This window comes from Hesperophylax consimilis, chromosome 2 (assembly GCF_061612785.1).
Source record: "Hesperophylax consimilis isolate HC1 chromosome 2, BYU_Hcon_1.0, whole genome shotgun sequence".
Classification (NCBI taxonomy): domain Eukaryota; kingdom Metazoa; phylum Arthropoda; class Insecta; order Trichoptera; family Limnephilidae; genus Hesperophylax; species Hesperophylax consimilis.
Genome location: NC_142837.1, coordinates 11727422 through 11748508, shown reverse-complemented (window position 1 = coordinate 11748508; position 21087 = coordinate 11727422). Strand labels below are relative to the sequence as shown.

The 21087-nt window shown below is 34.4% G+C and overlaps 1 protein-coding gene across 1 annotated transcript; it reads left to right on the top strand.

Moving 5' to 3' along the window:
* The first annotated feature begins 4391 nt into the window (after positions 1-4391).
* On the top strand, positions 4392-20641 carry LOC149425698 (putative RNA-binding protein EEED8.10). Its single transcript, XM_089641276.1, has 11 exons — positions 4392-4535; positions 5118-5188; positions 6403-6536; positions 7029-7135; positions 7244-7305; positions 8217-8376; positions 11416-12165; positions 12503-12711; positions 13379-13519; positions 14327-14477; positions 18627-20641. Exons 1-11 carry the CDS (start codon positions 4469-4471, stop codon positions 18749-18751), a joined length of 1977 nt encoding a protein of 658 aa, XP_089497402.1. The 5' UTR covers positions 4392-4468; the 3' UTR covers positions 18752-20641.
* The last annotated feature ends 446 nt before the right edge of the window (positions 20642-21087 follow it).

Genomic DNA, 21087 nt, shown 5'->3' with positions numbered 1-21087 from the left:
AACTGTTACTTCGCAGTTACCGTCTTCCAATAAGGAATTTGAGTAATACTTAGCCCAGGCACACACAAGCAACTGTTACTTCGCAGTTACCGTCTTCCAATAAGGAATTTGAGTAATACTTAGCCCAGGCACACAAGCAAAGTTACATTGCATTTACTATGCAGTTACCGTCTTCCAATAAGGAATTTGAGTAATACTTAGCCCAGGCACACACAAGCAACTGTTACTTCGCAGTTACCGTCTTCCAATAAGGAATTTGAGTAATACTTAGCCCAGGCACACACAAGCAACTGTTAATTCGCAGTTACCGTCTTCCAATAAGGAATTTGAGTAATACTTAGCCCAGGCACACACAAGCAACTGTTAATTCGCAGTTACCGTCTTCCAATAAGGAATTTGAGGAAAAAATATAACCTTAAAAAATATATTCATGTATTTTTGTTATTTGTTTTTGGGGTGTTATGCCGTGTTGCGCTAACTCCTTCTTTAGCCAACGTTTCGGACAGCATTGCAGTGTCCATCATCAGGGCAGATGTGTTATTTGAGGTTGTGTTAAAATGTGAGCTTATGTATGAGGTTGTGATTCCGTGTTGCCAGCTCCAACCCTCTGAGCTAATATTAACGTATCATTTTTTATTTAAAGTGGTTTTCTTCGTTTAGCTCTGGTGTAGCCGTCAATTACCGGATACCAAGAACTATTGAGCTTAGCTCCATCGTCTCTATTAATGTTTACGGGATTTTTATGAATTTCAATGGCCTCCGTAATCCTGATGATGGACACTGCAATGCTGTCCGAAACGTTGGCTAAAGAAGGAGTTAGGGCAACACGGCATAACACCCCAAAAACAAATAACAAAAATACTTTTGGCCGTGAAAATCTTGAATCATATTATATTCATGTAGATCAAAAAACACCGATTCTGAATACACGTTTATATTTCTATATTTTTACTCTACTATATTAGAATTAATAAATCGTTCTTGAAAAATCTTTTAAAAGCGTCACTATGTATACGCTCCATGACGTAATAATTAAACATATCTTTCTGTTACATACGTTCTTTGATAATAAGAGGGAGATGTCGCTATACAGTTTTGAATTGTGTAATTAGGTGTGTTGATTTGAGTTTTTGAAATGTATTGTGTTTTGTTTCTCCTGACATTTTAGAAAGCTTTGTTAAATTCAAAGCGGTAAAATTGAAGCTATTCCATAATATAATGAAACTCAAACAACTAGCGAGACCCCAACTAAAATCACCTACATGCAAATTTAACGTTTTTGTATAAATGAGTAAGTAGGAATTCATTTCAAATTATATTGTAAAAGCAATGGCAATAACCCCGCTAGCGAGAACCCGCCGTACATAAATGAACCACTCAATTTAATACTTGCAGAACTTGAAAATAACTTATTATTATTAAATTTAATTTTAATTAAATTTTTCAAAAATAAATGGAGTTCTACGAATTAAACACAAAAACAATAAATAAAAAAAAATAACTTTTGTGATTTCTTAAACTGTTTTGGCTTGCAGTGGAAATAAAATATTGTAAACTAGGCAAAGCATATTCATATGTAAAGCATTTAAGCATTAAAATGAATCATTAACATAAAAAAGTTTTTTTTTCAAGTTTGAGGGTTTTTTAAAAATAAAGCGCAAGTTGAGCCACAATACGAAGTATGTCAAAAAAATAGTAGTATATCTGTGTGTAAGGATAGAATGGCCAACCTTATGATTCCAGAGATAGCCTCATTTTTAATGTCAGTGCCATACAAATTTTTCTTAAAATGATGAAATGAACTCCTTCATTTGTACACGCAATTGCTTCGTACGAAATTTTATAGCATAGTAATGATTAGCAGAATCCATTTCTAGCCAAAAAAATACCCTTGAAAATTCAAGTCTCTATGTCTATGAAAGGCGATTTTCAGCCCACTGTGCGGCGTGAGCTACGTAGGTACATCAAATATACCGTTTAGACTTCAGTGTACGGACTTTGTCTGGCGATGTTTTGAGCGAGAATCACAAATTCTAACGTTAACAATTAATTTCAGTATGAAATTTTGATATTAAAACAATAATTTAGTTGATAATTGTTTTTACTGGAATTCCTTACTAAAGTATAAAAAAAATCTCCATACAAAATGCACTAACCACAGGAGGTTCAGGGCACGGACGACGTCACGCGCCCTCCCGCTTCATACCCATAAATACAGGGTGTATCGGCACGTACCTGACAAACTTTAACCAGCTATTCCTTAGCATATTTGGAGTAAAAAATCTTATGTGCACTTTGCTGTCCGGTAACGTTTTTTTTAATAAAAAATTTACTATTCATATTTTCACCACATGTCACCGCTGTTTTATCCTTTGTCAAAGTTTGAAAACCCATCTGGCAATATTTTATTCGAATTCCGTTGAATAATGTACGTGTGTACCTATATTGGCGCGCTTTTACAATCACACCGAAATGGCACGGCACCATTCGTCTTATTTTTAACTATTATTATTTAGTGTGTGCGAAAGAGCGAAGACGCTTTTCGACATACTTGCTTATAACAGCTGTTGAACACGAAAAGCAATGCCAATGACAGTGATGTAGTGTGGAAATATTTAATTTTTTCGTTTTTAATTTAAAAAAATGCTACCGGACAGCAAAGTGCCCATAACATTTTTTACTCCAAATGTGCTAAGGAATAGCTGGTTAAAGTTTGTCGGGTACGTGCCGATACACCCTGTATACCTGTTCTTACCGCTTGGAATCAGATCGTTTTAGCAGGCTAAAAAATGTTAAAACATGGAATTAATTTAACCATGAAAACGAACTTAAAAAAAGCAGTATTTAAGTTTGAATGTGGATGCTGATAAAATAAATTTGAAAAATTGACTCAAATTCCCTATTGAGCGTGGACACGGTGAGCAACTATCTCTTGTTGGCGTTCATCCTGGCAGCGGATTTTGAAGAGGTAGCAGCAGGTTTATTTATGGGTAGCAGTGGTTTGTGCTTTTATAATTAATAGCAAGGGCTTACACAGGGGATAGTTTTGCAAGCTATTCGAGGACTTGCATTAAAAAGTTTCTTTTAATATCTTGAGTGCCAACAGTTTTGAGGGCAGAATTCGCCCACGGATTTGCTCGGCGGATCTGTCCGCCTATAAATAATATACACTAGCTAACATTGCTCATGGTTTTTTTATGTGAATACCGCGCAAGGACCCAACTGTCTGAAGTAAGTGAAAATATGGCATTGCCGATTGGTGTATTTTGTGAGGCTGAATTTAGTGACAGAGGGAATAGGAACTTCGGGAAGTACCTGGTTGTTCAGATGTGGTTACCAAATACGACTAAAGCCATTTCAAGCAACGCTTTAATTCTGAATGGTGGTCTTCCACCAGCGCGATACTTTTAATATCTTCCACTCTATAACGTGCTGCAAATATAGTATTCATAATTTTAATATCTTCCACTCTATAACGTGCCGCAAATATAGTATTCATAATTTTTTGTTAATTAATTTTTTTTTTTTTAAATAATTATTTACTATTACTCGCGAAAGCTGGGATTTGAACCCGCGACCAATAGATTGCTAGTCGAGAGTCATCCCTCGATCACGGAGGCCGTCAAAATGAATGGTTTGGGAAAAAAAATTGAAGTTGCAACGTCTAGTGTAGGTACTTGTAAACTGGGTCTAGTTATAAGTTGAAAATAATATTATTGTTAAGAAATAAAAAGTTATTTTTTTATGCATTTGTTTCACTTGATCGCGCTCAAAAAAACCACCAGTGATGCCATACCGCGGAAATGGATAGTGGTAGATAAGCGACAAAAATCGTACATCAGTGACAAATTCCCGGATTTTGAAATCCATGGGGGGGGGTGGGTTGGTTCAGTTCGGACGAGAATGATTCAAAACATCTTTTCAAATCCGTGGGGAGGGGGGATGGCTAGAGAATTTCAGGGTTATATGATTCTCCACAATATTTTCCAAACCATAGGGGGGGGGGGAGGTAGCTAGAGAACTTCGACTTTGATTTTTGGAAAAAATTTAAAAAGAATTAGGTAGATTTTGAAAATTTTCAGTAGATTTTCAAAAATTTCGGTAGATTTTCTTCGAATATCGGTAGATTTTTGCCGAAATCGGTAGATATAACGAAATTTCGGTAGGTATGGCATCGCTAAATCAAATTGAAAAAGCTCAAAATCTAAGAAAATTCTGAAACGTCAATGCGTGAAACGAAAATATTGTGTGGGGAATCCAATACTGAGCAATCGAGAATAGCTCATACCAACCCATTCTGAAATGTAGCAAAATAAAAATTTGGGCATACCATCACTGATCGCTGGTAGAGTGATTTATGACTAGTAGTTTATTTATGCTGGCAACGTGATTGGTTTATTTATGCTGGCAACAGTGGTAACGGCAAGTGGCAACCAGTGGCAACACTCCGCTCTCCCGTTTTGGAAAAATGGATGACGAAGATATAAACGAGATGGAGATAACTGCCATGTGTAGAATGCTTCGTTTATCTGAAGGTAAGTTGCGATTCATTGATATTTGAATGAAACAAAATCAAAGATGATTTATCGCTCTATCCATCGACTTGAAAAAATTATCCTTAAACCCTTTGGACTCTTGATTACCGCCGGAAGAGCGATCACTTTTGTCATGTTGTGTTCATCGCAGGACCTTGGATTAGTTTAATAATGTGACAGTTCCTCCCAACTCGTATTTCGCCGCATTGTTTATCAATGTATTTGAAATAATCATGTCATCCGCCTATGAGGGTAGAAATAATTAATATTTTGAAATTATTGTTCTTTTAAAATTACGCAGTATGCAATGTACACATGTTTACCAAGCCAGCTGTTATTTTGTTTCTTTTGGGATGAAATCATGATCGCTCTTTACATTTTGCAGTTTTTATTAAAACTACTGAATATATATTAATCCTTCGTAGGCGACATCAATCGAAAGAGAATGACGATTATTTCTGCAATTTTCATTAAAAACACGACACGAACTTAAGTACACAATACATGTTTCCCTTACGTACATAATTATTTAGGTGTCATAAATATGACTTATTAAATTTGAAAGAAACACGTTTTTTGCAGGGCGCCCATACGAAAAAAATGAAGATGGAATACCTATCAAGAAGATACATGTCACTAATTTGCATTACAAGGTATAAATCACAGGATAATTACTCTAACTATCTAAATCCGAATCAGCGTTTTCGAGTTACAAGCAAAAACCATACCTATATTTCCTCGCGCCATGTGTGTCACAAACACAATACGTGTGGTAGCAAGCATAGGCGAGGAAATAAAGTTATGGTTTTGTGTGTAACTCGAAAACGCTGATTATTACCCCTCAATATTGTTAATTATTTATCATTAATTTTAAGATTAACTTTACTGAGATATTATTCCTTAAAAATAAATAAAATGCATGTTAAAAGAATTGAAATAATTCAGAACATAGGTGTGAGGTCTATATTGTGCTATTGCAGATATACTAGGATAAAAACTATGCAATGCCAACTCAATATTCTAAGAGTGTGGCAACGTTTGCTCTATAATACCTTAGTATTTATATATAAGTTAAAAATAAAATGCTACCAGATTATATGTTAAAAAGTGTTAGTATTAATAGTACAGTCCATGGCCATCCTACGAGAAGCTGCAACGATTTTAGGTTTACTAAGACAAATTTATCGGCAACACAAAACAATATTTATTATAATGATTTCTAAAATGTTAAATGAACTCCCTTTAAATGTTAAGGAAGCCAAAAGTCTTGCAGTTTTTCGTGGGTTATGTCTCAATGTTATGAAGTCCAAATATTAGTACGTAGGTAATAGAATATTTTTAGTAGTTTTAGAATAGATGTAAACTAGATATAAAATGTAAAATTTTTAACCAAATAAAATATACTTTAAAATATATTACATTATGCGCTTCAATTCAAATGTTTCAAGATTTAAGGGGCATGTCATGGACATTTTCTTCTGAAAAATATCCACCAAAAAGTGATAATACCTGGACAGCGTCACAATGTCTATTTTCAGGGCAGATGACGATACATAGGCTAAAGAAGGAGGAAGCGCAACTTGGCATAATAACCCAAAAATTTATCACGATAATACTTTTGGCAGTGAAAATCTCAAATCACCAATCAGAAGAAATATATATTTTTGAAATCTAAAAACTCATTTTAACCTATATAATCTAACCTTTTCTTAGTTCTTGCTATAATTGGTTGTACTAAAATGTTATAACATTATAGTTCTTCCATTGTAGGCATGTACCCTTTATTTGTGTTGAAAAATAAATAAAAAATGTGTTTTTGTCTTCCTTTTGAAAGGGGTTTTTATATCATAAATATATTTCTTTGCAGATGACAAAACATGACGTGTTTAGTGCCTTCAAACGTTTTGGGTTCATAGTGAACCTGACGATACATTATAATAAGGAGAAAACGGCACCAATTTATGCCTTCGTGACATACGCAGAGGTAGCGCAGGCGAGCCAGTACGTACATTTATATTATTTTACATTCAATTTGGGAGGCGGGTATGGGTACCCCTTAATACCTTTTTTCTTCCCAGAACTTCCTCTCCTTCCTTTCCTTAAAAAGACCCTCCTCAAAGCATCACCAAAGATGACTTATAATTTTCCCCACGGCCTCCTGTTAATGTAAAAAAAGAACATTGGATACAGAAACAATTCTACAGAATAAACCAAATGTAAACACGAATAAAGATGTATAATAAAGAGGATGCTGCAGTACAAATGTGAATGCATTATGTTCCAGTCAACTTTAGTTTCTAACAAGGCAGATGCGTGTTCCATGAAACTAATTATGTTGTGCAAAATTTTAATTGTTTTACTTGAAGATCAGAAAGACTTCAATATCGTAAAGTGTGAATCTCAAAAATCTTGGGATGCATCATTTTGTGATTCTAAGGATATTTTGTTATTCTCGTGAAATATTGTGATCTTATGATTGTGGATTTTTTCCAGGGCCCTTATGTCTAAAATTGTAGTCAAAGGAAAGAGATTGATCATTTCTCCAGCCGATACCTGGCACCAGCCAAGGGAATACAAGAAAATACATAGTACAAGTAAAGGTGAGCCTGACACGTCTTTTATACCCAACTAACATTCGAATTCCTCGGAGATCCCATTTGCATATCTTCTGTACACTTTCAGTTATTAATAAAATTATTTATTTTCAGAAAATGGCAAGCAGACTGATCATAACCTCCCAAGCTGTTCTCAGTTAGATAAACAAAGCCAGGTAAATAAATTCTAACTATCTAATTATATTATGTTATTTTTAAAAATGATATAACATACGTAAAAAAGAAGGCTTCCTTATCCTCGATTAGTTGTAACTAACTAACCATCACGCAGGGGTGGACAGAGAGAACGGACCGCCAAACAACTCGTTCACACCACACACTTCTTGCCCCATTCACGATTCAGGCGGAACCGCTCGAGCAGTGATCTTCTGTGGTGGGGGCGGTGCCTGGAATGTTACAGTGAGATCCAAATGGTTGCACTGGACATTTCCAAGGCCTTTGACCGGTTTTGGCACCGAGGACTTGTTTTCCGATGGTTCTCCCCTTTTCTCCCACTCAATAAATGCTGGCGTCCCACAAGGATCTTTTCTGCTTTCAATTTTGTTTTTGTTGCACATCAAAGACCTTTTGTCGTGTGCACCTATTTACTGCTACGCGGATGACAGTACAGTCCATGTTAGCTTTTTGTTTGATAAGCCCCCAAAGGATACACAAATTGCAACATTTCAAAAGGCTTTGAAGCACAGAATGGACGGTTCCCTCGAGAGGGTAAGAATAACCTGGTCAAATTTAATTTTTCAAAAACCCAATCATGTCTGATTACATCTAAAAGGGATCGAAATGACAATCTAGTCTCCTTCAACGGAAGCAATCCGCCATTCTCACCGCCTGAATCCGTATTAATGGTTACGGTAACCCAGTAATGTGACACTGTGATGTTGCTCAGCAACTCAACACAAGCATTTTGCAGCTCAACAGTTTCAAGAGACTGGTGGCTTCACCTGGAGGCGTGGATCACAGCCATGAAGCTGCGATTTTTGTGACGCCGAGTGTGCTCAAGAAATTGAAAAAAAAATTGTTTTTTTTATTTATTATTAATATAATTAGTTCTCTTTTCTGTTGTTAGCCCTGTGCACCTGAAGAACCAGACGAAGAAACAAATATGCTGGATATCTTAAACCACGACTGTATCATGAAGATATTCTCCCACCTACACATTAGATATTTAATAAGGTCAGAAAGAGTCAGTAAAAAGTGGAAATCTTTGGTAGAAGACAAATTACAAAGTGAGTACAACTTAAATACATTTTTAACCACTACAATAATACTTTTTTATTTACTAGTAGTTCTGTAGTGCTAGTACACCTCGCCATAAATAAACAACTCACTAGATCGATAACTCCATGCTTTTCGTATCAAACAAATTGATGGTTTACTTAACCATAGATATGCCAATATTTTACGCGTGCGATTCGTCTACGCCACACACAATGGATGAGGATAGAGAAAACTCAAAAAAAGGTGCAACCATAGATAGTATAATTCTCATTCAGAGCCTACCCCATTCACTAATCAAAAATATTGGTAAAAAAATGTTAAAATAAATTTTTTAAATGTTCCCTCAGGACAACAATGTTCTGTCTAAGTACTGTCCTGCGAAAAAGAGCTTTAAAGTATCTTTCTTTACAGCTCATTTACTTAGGACAGCGCTTTGTTAGATGGAAACATATTATCCTGTTGAAAAACAATCTAGCTGTCGTGAAAATTACTAGTAATTCGAATGAACATTTTCAAAATGATTGTTCGTTTATAACAGACAAATGAAAAACCCAGATACATGTTAAGTATGTATTTTTATTTCAGCAAGACAATAAATTATTGATAACAGGTTACATCATTAATGAATAAGGTAGAATGATGGAATTATACCTTGCACTATATAATGTGCACAATCCTGGCAGGAACACGGATACAGACTGAAAAAGAAAACAGATTAAATTCTGCGGTCAAGTTAAGTTAAGGCTGTTACAAATTAGGGTAAACTTGTCAAATTCCGTTGCATGCAAAGGCTCTTTAAATTAGGGTAAACTTGTCGAATTCCGTTTCATGCAAAGGCTCTTTAAAAACACTTAAATTCAACCTAAATATCTAAAGGAGACAAAACTACATATTTAAGTCAGGGGTTTGAGTAAAGTAAACATGCACAAAATAGGTTTTTAGGGTTTATTTTGGGCTATTTTGATAATTTATGCATATAATAAATTACCTTCAAACTTAACTTTGATTGAGAAAAAATAGAACTGCATCTTGTACTATCTCCCACCACCTCCCACCATATGAATTGTTATTTCTTGTAGTAATTAAGTTGAAACCGAGTGCTATTTATATTTTTCAAGTTTATCCAAATTAGAAACAAAAAAAAGAGAAATTCACACCTGTTTTTTTGGTTACAATCATGAGTCCTGTTTTGTGTTCGAGATCTCATGAAGATTTAGTGTTAGCAACGCTCAATTTCTCTTGCGTCTAATTGAGAAATGAGAGCCACGAACTGACGGACATGTCGTTAATATCGGTTATTCAAAATATTCCAATCTGCTCCACGACCGTTCCCGAAACAGACTATCCTTACAACTTAAGTAGGTCGGAAACTTATGTTGAATTGAAATCCGTGCAGCCTTAAACACAAAATGAACTTTAGAAACTGACATTTTCTGTAGATAAGATATTCAAAATATTTACTTTGACTTTTATGACGGCATCTTGACCACAGCAAAAAACGCACAAGAAACAAAAACAAAACATTTCAAACCACCATAGATATTCCACTCAGCCAGCAACCCCCTTTTCAACAGTTTTTTCATAGACATTCAAAGTTTTTCATTCGTGGACTAGGCAATAAGGAAGTTGAGTGAAAAATATTTTGACTTATAAAAAATATGTTCATGTAGATCAAAAAATATCGATTCTAAATATATAAATATATTTCTATATTATTATTCTTAGAATTAGTTAAACGTTCTTGAAAAAGCATTCAATAGCAATAGACTGTATACGCTCCACGATTGGTCGAAAGAATTCTGACGTCACATGTGTCGTGACTTGTACGTACAACGGATCACTTATGGTACATCTCTTTCTATTACATGAGAGATGGTCGGTTTAAATGAGAGAGGTGTATAGGCCAAACGTTTATTTGGGTTTGTCAAATATATGTACGTATTTGTTGTTATTATTATATGAAATGGATTTCTAAAGATACATATTCGTATAGTGCTTTATAATAATATGTTGTTTATTGCATAACTTAGAAGTTTTTATTATTATACATGTCACATAACATGTGATACACTTCAGGCCGCCGGCTGCCCAGAAAAGTCTCACAGTGAACTGGGCTGTAAACCGTTATTTTACTTTTGGTCTTTACTTTTCTGCGCGGTGGTCCTGAATTAGCGCGGGGCACGTCAACAAATAGCGACGGCAATACCGTACTGGGCAGGAAAAGCAAATATTCTAACTTAAAATATTAATTTAACTATGAAATCAAAATCAATTTTCTTTTTTTTTTAATAACATCAATTCGAATAGACGGTTAACATTGGTAAAAAAATTACTGGAATTCCTTATTGAAGAATTAATTTTTTTCCATACAAAATGCTTAAGCGACGTGGTTCTTACAGTTTGAATGACGTCACACCCACACCCCGCCTCTTACCGCTCGGATTCCGCTCGTTTTGGCGGGCTTAATAAAATTCAAACTTTGAGAATTAATTTAACTATGAAAACAAACTTTAAAAAAAAATTAAAAAATACTCGTATTTAAGTTTGAATGCGAACATTGATAAAAAAAAATAAAAAAATGGACTCAACTTCCTTATTGTGTGACGTCACAAGCCATGGAGATTACCGTGTCCTTTTTTCTGTTACAATTTTTGATTGGAGTCATACCCCCCTGGACCTCGCATCCAAAAAAGGATGTTTCTAAATGTGAAGTTTTATTGCAACAGCAATTATTGTTAACCAACCTCACTAATAAATCAAAATTTCCTCTGAAATCATAAGATTTGTAAGTAGATACTTAAATACCTACCTACTTAATTATGAACCGTATATCTAATTTAACATATTTTTATTTCAAATAAGGATTTATACAATTTGTTTAAAGAAACATCACTATCCCAATGACAATTCTTTTTTCAAACTTTCTTCAGGCAGGCAGGTAACCACAATATTGAAAAAGAATCTTTACTGAACCATTAAAACGGCCATCAACTTGAACCAAAAACGGAATGTACAAAAGTCAATTAAATTTATTTAAATCTTTTCAGGTATGAGAACATTCAAGACGTCCTACTGGGCCCTAGACTCCAACAACATCCCGCTAACGACCAACACCCTGCGCACACTCCTCCTAAAGTTTGGGCAGAGCTTGCGGCGGCTGCATCTCGACTACCAGTGGTCCGTCCTCAACGAGAGAACTCCTCAGATTATCTCAAAGTGCTGCCCGAACCTCACGGAGATAATCCTATCAGGAATCACCGCACGCAACTGGCGACCGCTCTTCGAAAAGTGCACTAAGCTTAAATCGCTCTCAATTTTAAGTTGCGAAGAACTGGAAGATAGGGATTTCGCCTACCTCAAAAGCCAGCTCGAAGAGCTGACGATCGTTCAAAGTGACGAACTCGTCGGGAAGTTTTTGACGATGATTGACGTCTCGCAGTTAAAGAAACTTATCCTCAGTCAGTGCTCGCTAGACGTATTGTCCAACACATTTATGGATGTGTTTAAGAAAATGACTAATTTGAAAACATTGTGCCTTGACTATAGTGCGTGTTTTTGTGAATCGGATATGAATGTTTTGCTGGGCCACGTTCCACAGCTGACGGAGTTATCCGTTTGTTATTTCACTTCCCTGCAGACGTTGAATTTGGAGGCCATCGCCCAACTGAAAGAGTTGCGTGTGCTTCTCTTGGCCAAGAATCTCTCCCTCAACAATAATGCTCTGAAGGTCATTGTCAAGGGATGTCCATATCTGCACACTTTAGATATCAGCAACTGGAGATCATCTGCATCTTCCGGTATTTTATTTTAATTACTACGCCATATTATTATATGCATCGCATTAGTTTTGCCAAAGTTCCCCATTTAATATTGAAACCTTGTAGCTTTAAGTAGGCTTGGTGATCAGATCTATATAGTCTTCATTAAAGAATATGTACATGTTTTTAAAATGGATTCTCTGATTTAATACAAGTCAACTTCTTGAGTTTCTTTATTAAGACGTTGCTATCCCTGAAGATAATCTGTAGACTCTCCAATTGCAAGGCAACATATCAACATGTTTAATTTGAAGTGAAGAGTCTGGATGTTTTTAATCCTTAATTCCATTAAGTCAATAGAACATTGTTGTTTCAGAGGTGACAGATGAGGGCCTCGGCTACGTGTGGAAGCTCCCTAACCTGGAGGTGCTGGGAATGAGTGCGCTCAGCGTCACCGACCGGGCCTTCGACAATGCGGGGATCAACGAATGGGGCTCCAAATTACGATCACTTGTGTGTCGCCACAACACGGAAATAACAAATGCCGCCCTCGTCAGACTTGTTCAACTCTGCCCCAATATAACTGTAAGCTTATTTTTGTACTTTGAACTGTTTTCCTTTTAATCTGTTATTTACAGAATTGTGAAAATAAAATAACCGGCTTTATCGTTGTATGGTTGGTTACTACTTAGTTCTAACCAGTGGCGGCTCATGACTTTTGGGTGTACTAGTTTTCTAATATTACCAAAAATGGGCATTATTGATGTTGTTGTACCTGAAAAGATTTTTTTTTTCGAAAATCCGATTTTTGTATGAAGATTTTCAGGAAATCCGTGCAGCGCACGGCCAAACTGAAATTTCCTAAAAATCTTCATCAACAAACGAATTTACAAAACAAAAAAAAATTGTTTTCAGCTACAACATCAATAATGCCATTTTTTGTAATATTAGCACTCTAGTAGACCCAGTCACGAGCCGCCACTGGTTGTAACTAGATTTTTTTTCAAAAAACACTGATTTTAATGTCCTAGAAAGGACAACAAAAATGATCATCTGTTAAGAAAGAATTTAGATTTTATTTGATCAATTTCACCTAAATTAAGATAAAATTGACTTTACTTTGGGCACTTTGACACGCCCACAATACACTTCTATCGGTTTAACTCTTCAGTGCCATCAGTAAATACACAATTGCGTTAGTTTGGGTTTTTTGTGATTTATTTCTATGGCACATGTTACTTTATGATTTTAGAAAATAGACGCCTATGGATGTCTAAAAGTAAATGAGGAGTTTGTGAAGACGGCCAGCGAAGCCGTGATGCTGCATCCAAACAGAACTGAAAAACTACAGGTACACATAGCCCACGTCGAGATGCTCACCGAGAAATCCCAGGTACCTTTATAATATCTACACCTCGCCTTCAATGTTTTCATACTGCCTTCTGCTCGTGCAGCATGTACTTAGAGTTGGTATGACTGCGGTGATAATTTGATCCCGATCATATCATTTGCCTTGCGGCTATTGCAGTATAAACATGTCCACCCCGCGATCACTTTGCACCAAGAAAGAACAACGGATGACAAGTTTCACTAAGCCTTAGAGGTGGATCTAGCAAATCATCAAAGGTAAGGTAGTGTACTGGAACACCCTACCTTCGACTTTCATCTGTTTGAGCCTCTCAACGATGCTTTGCGAGGTTGTCGATTTCCCACAGACTTAAGACATGCAGGAAGCGGTGCAAAAGTGGCTTCGTGACAATGACTTCTGAAATCCTTCTTCTTGGAAGGAATATGCTAGATTTTGAACTCCTGGATTAAGTGCATTGTGATCCCCTACCTTTGTGTAAATGAATTGCAGAACGAAAAGTGCAGATAATTTTTAACGTAACCTCATATTAACCCCCTATTGGCAACACAGCGGCATTTTAATTTTAACTAAACAGCCTAGGTAAAATTCACAACAATTAAGCATGTAACTTTGGGGCCTCTGCGTCAAGTATGTACAATAAAAAAATATTTTTGTGAAAATAACAAAATAAAAATAATTTTACATCTTTTTGCCATTGATTGACACGATTTTAATACAATTGTTTTGTGCAGAATAATTCCTGAAGTTTCAAGTTTTCTGAATCCCTCTATTAGATGGCAATATTTAACTTGAAGTGATAATGGATGCTCTTTTGGTTGGGTTTGTTTCCAGGAAGTAATTAGGAATATAAAGTGTCCGCTGCTGAGCATAGAGACCACTGAAGACTTCCTGGACCCGCTCCTCCACTCCTACAAGAACTGCTGCGACTACGAACTCCGAGAGAGCTTTGAAGATCTGCACTACTCCTTTGAGGATCTATCAGGTTTGTTCCCTTGTGTAGCAGTTAGCAGTTCCACCCCTTGGTTTCATCCCCATTATGTGTTTATCGACTCTAATGGAAGCTATTTTAAAGCTTATTATTTCATTAGGCCTTAGACACATTACGCTATATGTACGTATTGTATGTTGGGCTGACACAGTACACTATAATCTTCCTTAGGAGAGGGGGTCAGATCAATTGGGGGACTGCCGCGGAATATAATTTCTTTGTATGGGATCTATCACTTTGACAGGTGACAGCCGTGTAATTACGGCGCTCCGTAAATTGTTCTGACACCTTCTCCTGACGTCAGTAGGAGAGGAAATATAGCCTGGCTAGCGGATGACAGCGCATATCGTCGTCACGCTCACACTTATAACAGGTCTGTATGGGATTGTACCATTTGGCGAGCAATATGGAGTTATATAAAACACTTTGAACTTATAGAGTAATCTGTCACCCCCTTAATAGTGACCGAGAAACGACCCAACCTAAAATATATTCCCCATTCTTGCATGTGGGAATCTTCCAACATTTGTGTTTCAACCAAATTCAACATATTTTTTGAAACCTGCAATGATAATGATAATAATTTTTTTTTTGCAATGATAATGATAATAACTTTTTTCCATAGGAAAGCTCATAGCTCAGAAATGCACAAAATAATTTGCAAGGCAGATAGAAATATTACACCTTTAAATTTATACGATGAGAATGCCAACATTTTTATAAATCCCAACCAGGAATTATTAGATTCCTGGTCAAATAAAATTTTACACGTAAAACACTTCAATTATCTCAACCAAACGTATGTTGACAAAATTTCGTCAAACAAATGGTTGAGTATTGGAGAGTTGAGCGCAGAAATAGAAGGATTTATGCTTGCCATTCAGGATAGAGTCATTAATACTAAAAATTATAGAAAGCATATAATCAAAGATACAAATCAAATTGATGATTTGTGTAGAAAATGTTTGGCTTTTCCGGAAACTATAGAACATATTATATCGGGATGTTCTATATTAGCACCGTCCGAGTATACATTTAGGCACAATCAAGTTTTAAAAATAATTCACCAAAATTTGGTAATTAAACATAACTTGATTGACTGCCGTAATGTAGTACCATATTATGAATACGAACCAGATTCATTTTTAGAAAACGAATTTTATAAAATATATTATGATAAAACTATACTAACAGACCGAGCGATTAGTCATAATAGACCCGATATAGTTTTACATGAAAAAATTAAAAAAATAACTTATATCATTGATGTCGCTATTCCAAATTCCTGTAATATTCAAAAATCTGCTAATGAAACAATACACAGATTTAGGAAATGAAATAAAAAGAATTTGGCATTCTCAGACTATAAAAATATTACCATTCGTTATTTCGGCTACTGGCATTATACCTAGCTCTCTAATTAAAAATTTAGGCGTATTAGATCTATCAAAAAAATTATACACGGTGTCCGGAAACTCGTAGTACAAGCGGGAAACTGGAGAATCTACACCACATGGGGAACCCAAAAAAACATAAAGTTTTTTGATTTGAGCATTTTCAAAAAAAAAAAAAAACCAAAAAAAAATATTTTTCGGCTATTTTAGGGTTAAAGTTTTTTCTGGTGTTTAGGGTTGAATAACAGATGTTTTAACCCTGCAGAGCAGAAATATTTTATGATTACACCGGGTTAAATGAAGGGTGATTTCAAAATAATGCTTCAAATCCGAGTTTCTTCATTTGTTTTACTTTCAAATAGTTTTAATTAGTTGAGTACTTTGATCTTCAGTAATAATTACCTAGCTCTCTAATTAAAAATTTAGGCGTATTAGATCTATCAAAAAAATTATACACGGTGTCCGGAAACTCGTAGTACAAGCGGGAAACTGGAGAATCTACACCACATGGGGAACCCAAAAAAACATAAAGTTTTTTGATTTGAGCATTTTCAAAAACCAAAAAAAAATATTTTTTGGCTATTTTAGGGTTAAAGTTTTTTCTGGTGTTTAGGGTTGAATAACAGATGTTTTAACCCTGCAGAGCAGAAATATTTTATGATTACACCGGGTTAAATGAAGGGTGATTTCAAAATAATGCTTCAAATCCGAGTTTCTTCATTTGTTTTACTTTCAAATAGTTTTAATTAGTTGAGTACTTTGATCTTCAGTAATAATTTATAAGAATTTGATTAAAAAAAAAAAAATCAACTTCAAACTCGATTTACTCGATAACGAAAATTCAAATAAAAAAAAAATATACTACAAAATCGACTCCAAATGTGATGTAGATTCACCAGTTTCCCGCTTGTACTACGAGTTTCCGGACACCCTGTATATAAAGATGCAAAATTCGGTCATTTTGAATACATGTAGGATAACAAAAGATTTTTTAAATATTTATGTTGAGGGATCAGTAGGATTTATAGGCCCTGTTAGAAGTTCTACCGAGCCGAACCCTCTGATATGAAAATATCTGGAGTCGGTGAATTATTTTCCCATTTGATCTCTGGTGAGTTGACGTGTTGTTCTTGTATTGTTTTGTATTTATTTTGCTTATATAATGCACTTACATAATGTTGATTGACTAGATGATCATTTGTGGAAAGGTGAGTGGAAGGGTTAAGTTTTTCCTTTGGGGAAGATTTAACCCGGACAACTAAATCGGAAGATAAAAAAAAATAAAAAAATAAATGATTTATTGTCTTTTCTTAGTACCATATAGAGATAATGATATCCTCACTGGGATCTCCCGTGCTGAGGATTTCATTTACATATTATAATTTAATTATAAGAAATTAATATTACAACAAAGTAACATATGAATTTAATTATAAACATATATCATGTAGTATAATTTTTTTTTTTTAAATAATTTTAAAATAAGAAAGATAGTGTTTTTTTGTATAGTTCAGTTTAGTAGATTTGGTTTTAGTCTGTGTTTGATATCAGTATATTTTCTATTTCAGATCTCCCTATATCATAATCATTATATCAGTATATATCTCCCTGTATCAGTATCCATAGATACTTAATTTTTATTTGAGATTTAAATGTTATAATGTTGAGGTTTTTGAGTGAGAGTGGTATTTTATTGTAGAGTTACTATGATTAAGAAGCTTTTTTGCCCAAAAGTTGTATTAGTAGTTATTTGTTGGATAAGTTTTTGACCATGAGATCTAGTGTTTCTATTGTACGTGTTTGTTGTTATTTCTTGGGTTTTGTACTTATGAATGTAAATGAGTATAGTTTTAGAATATAGTTGTTTAATTGATATGATGTTAAGATTGGTGAAGATTTCGTCAGTGCTAGTTCTTACAGGAACTTTCAGTATAATTTTCATTATGGTTTTTTGAGTTTTAATTAGTGGATTTAGTATATTTTTATTTGCACTGCCCCATCCGATAATACCGTATTCTAACATTGATTGGCAGAGAGCCATGTAAATTTTGTAAATTTTAGAGTTTTTTTAATGAGCACATTCCTTATAGTTTTGAATTAATTTTTAGACCCAGATACGTTATATGGTCAACGTTTTCTAATGGGGGACAATTACAATGCTCATGTGATGCGGGCTATGAATTTTCAAGTTAAGGTTTTCTTCAGAGTTATTTGTATTTTTTATTTTGAAAGTGATGAATTTGGTTTTATTAGCATTTAGTGTAATGCGTTTTGCAAAACAACGCTACGTTGATTACTAATTAGATATAATAAAAAGATTCCACTTTACTTAGTTATTTTTCTTAATATTCTAAATTACTAAATATATGTATGTGAAAATAATAAATATAAAAAGTATAGAAAATAAAATATTTCTCAACATTAAAAATTTTGCATCAAAATATGAGCTGTGACCGTTTTACACATGCAAAATTTTAAAATTTCGTTAGCGTCACAACTCAATGCTAATTCGGTGGAATTCTATTGCAATGATTTTAATAAAACCATTTTTAATTTTCTTTCCCTTTTTATTTTGTATAAAACCAATAAAAAGTCAAAGTATTGCCGTTTCTGTGTTTCCTTTCTCGAATAACTTGGATCTCACCAATCTCTCAACCCAGGTTCATTCCCTTCTTTCTAAAAAGACCCTCCACACCCCTGGAGGTGACGTGGGCCCTGAGTTAATATTATATTATCCAATTACTTCCAGATGGCATGACTGACGAATATGACTTTGGTTGGGATGCTGATGATATGTTCTACGATGACGACTCAGACGACAGCCTCCAGAGCGTGTTGGAGGCCTTCCTCCCCGTGTTCCTGGTTCCAGGCTAGCGCTGATTCCAACCCTCCGCTTGTTCCAAAACAACACTGCGGGAAGCACATCCGCGTACCTTCCCAAACAATACTTATAATGTGTATCATATTATCCTGCTTATTACAGTGTTCATACGTACAATGGCAAAACAAAACATTGAAGAAAAAATTGAAATAAACCTAACCTATTATTTTATCGTGTTCTGTTTTATTCGTTTACCGTGTTATTAATATTAAATTGTATTTAAATAAATATAATATTAGTTAACCCATTGGCCTCAAACGACGCCGTCCCGGCGTGTGTACGGCGATGTGTCTTAAAATCAAACGACGCCGTCCCGGCGGGTCTGATGTCTGTCGGCTTAAAAATGAAAAAGGGATACATTATTGACATCTGTGTTTAAAATTTTAAATGCCAATCGCTCTGTAGATAATTAAGCATTTATTTCGTAGTAATTGGCAGGACTCCGTTTATACAATTTTTTCCTGGTATTTGCGATTGAAATTTAGTTATATTTCAGCTTCATTGATTTTTTTCAAAATGGCGTGTGGTTCGGGAATTGACAAGCTTGTTCGTAAAACGCATGGTGGGCAGCTAACAAGAGCCCAAATGGCAAAAAATATATATTATGGTAATAAGTATGATTAATGTACAACTTTTCTTAATCCAATTATAAAAAATTAAGAAAAAAAATTGGTTTTGAAAAAAAAAAATTTTCATATCCTCTTTTAATCATATTATTATTTTTTTCTAAACAATGCATACATTTTTTACATACCTTGATTCAATGCAAAAGTAAATTAAAAAATATTGTTTCGTTTGCATGTTTAGTTTAAAAGTTATGTAAGATTTAGTACACCACTGCACTTAAAACTTTTGGTACAAAATTAATTCGGATGTGAAGGACAATTTTTTAGCCAAACAATTCGGATGCCAATGGGTTAAACTAATTTAATTTAACTTAAACTCAATTTGTTTCTATAAAGGCTTCTATATTGAATATACGGTGCGACATCCTCTGTGACCTAGCGGTGAGAGCTGTAACTAATTTACCATGAACTGGATAAAATGCATTCGTTTTGTGGTAGTTAAGTTTGTTGGAATGTGTTCTCAGACATCATAACGGACATAGGCAAGCAATTAAATTGAAATAAAGCAAAACCAAAATATGTATGTATTACATATTTATTACTGAGAATTTAATTTTACTATCAATTCACTATCAAATTTTTATTTTTTTAAATGAGAAATTTCAATCTGCTTGTTTTTATTTTATTAATTATTTTTCACCATTTAACTTAAAAATTCCTACCAGTTTCTTTTTATATCATGTCCTCTCATACTAAAATTAATTTTTAAAGATTTTTATATAAATGGCTCAATTTAAAGCTGTAAATGACCTGGCGGGGTGCTTTGCGTCACATATGTCCAAATCAGTTGGCGGTGAGTTCCGAGGACATTAGAATTCAATCAACTATTTACTTTAAGCAAGGGTAAGGGTGCCGAGCTATTTTGGTTATATGATCATTTTTCAAGAACTATTAATTCCATGTATATTTAACAAAACCAAGAAAACTCATGATATATTGGGATGCGGCTGTATGAATATATATTTTTTTTGGAGTCATCATATTTTTCTCAAATTTCATGCAACATTTTTTCTGCAAAGGCTAATTTCATGTATCCTATAATATATATGCAAATACATTTTGAACTTTTTATTTGTTTTTAAAATGAATCTCCCATATGTCTGTTTTCATTGATTATTGATGTTTAGTTAGTTATGTTGAATGGTTACATATTAAGTTTCCCTGTCAGTTGTCTGCCATAAAATAATACATATTGTTTAGTTTTATTAGCACCAGTTACCAAACTGTATTTATAAACATATACTAACTTTACTGAAGGTGGTTAAATTAATTTTATTGTTTATTGAAAGAAAAAATTGAAATAAAGTTATTTTGAAGCTTATGTTTGGCTTTAATTTTTCATTTCAATCTGATATAACCACTGGATCGTATTTGGCCAATTTGAAAATGCCCGCGTCGATATGTTCACGCTGTCCAATTGGACAATTTGAAGAGATATTTTAAAACATTTATTGGAATTATTTGGCGAGCTCAGTAGTTTAACCTAACTTATTAGTTTCACACTCTAACTAAAGATGTCTGGCATCTCTTCCGGCTTATTTGTTATTGACATTCCATGAATGTGTTTACATATTGAAAATTAAATTCATAGCAGTGCTTATTCAACTAGGCGTAAATGTACGTGCATTCAATGGCTCTCTAGCACTATAAGCACTTTATAGAATAATGGCTCTCTAGCACTATAAGCACTTTATAGAATAATG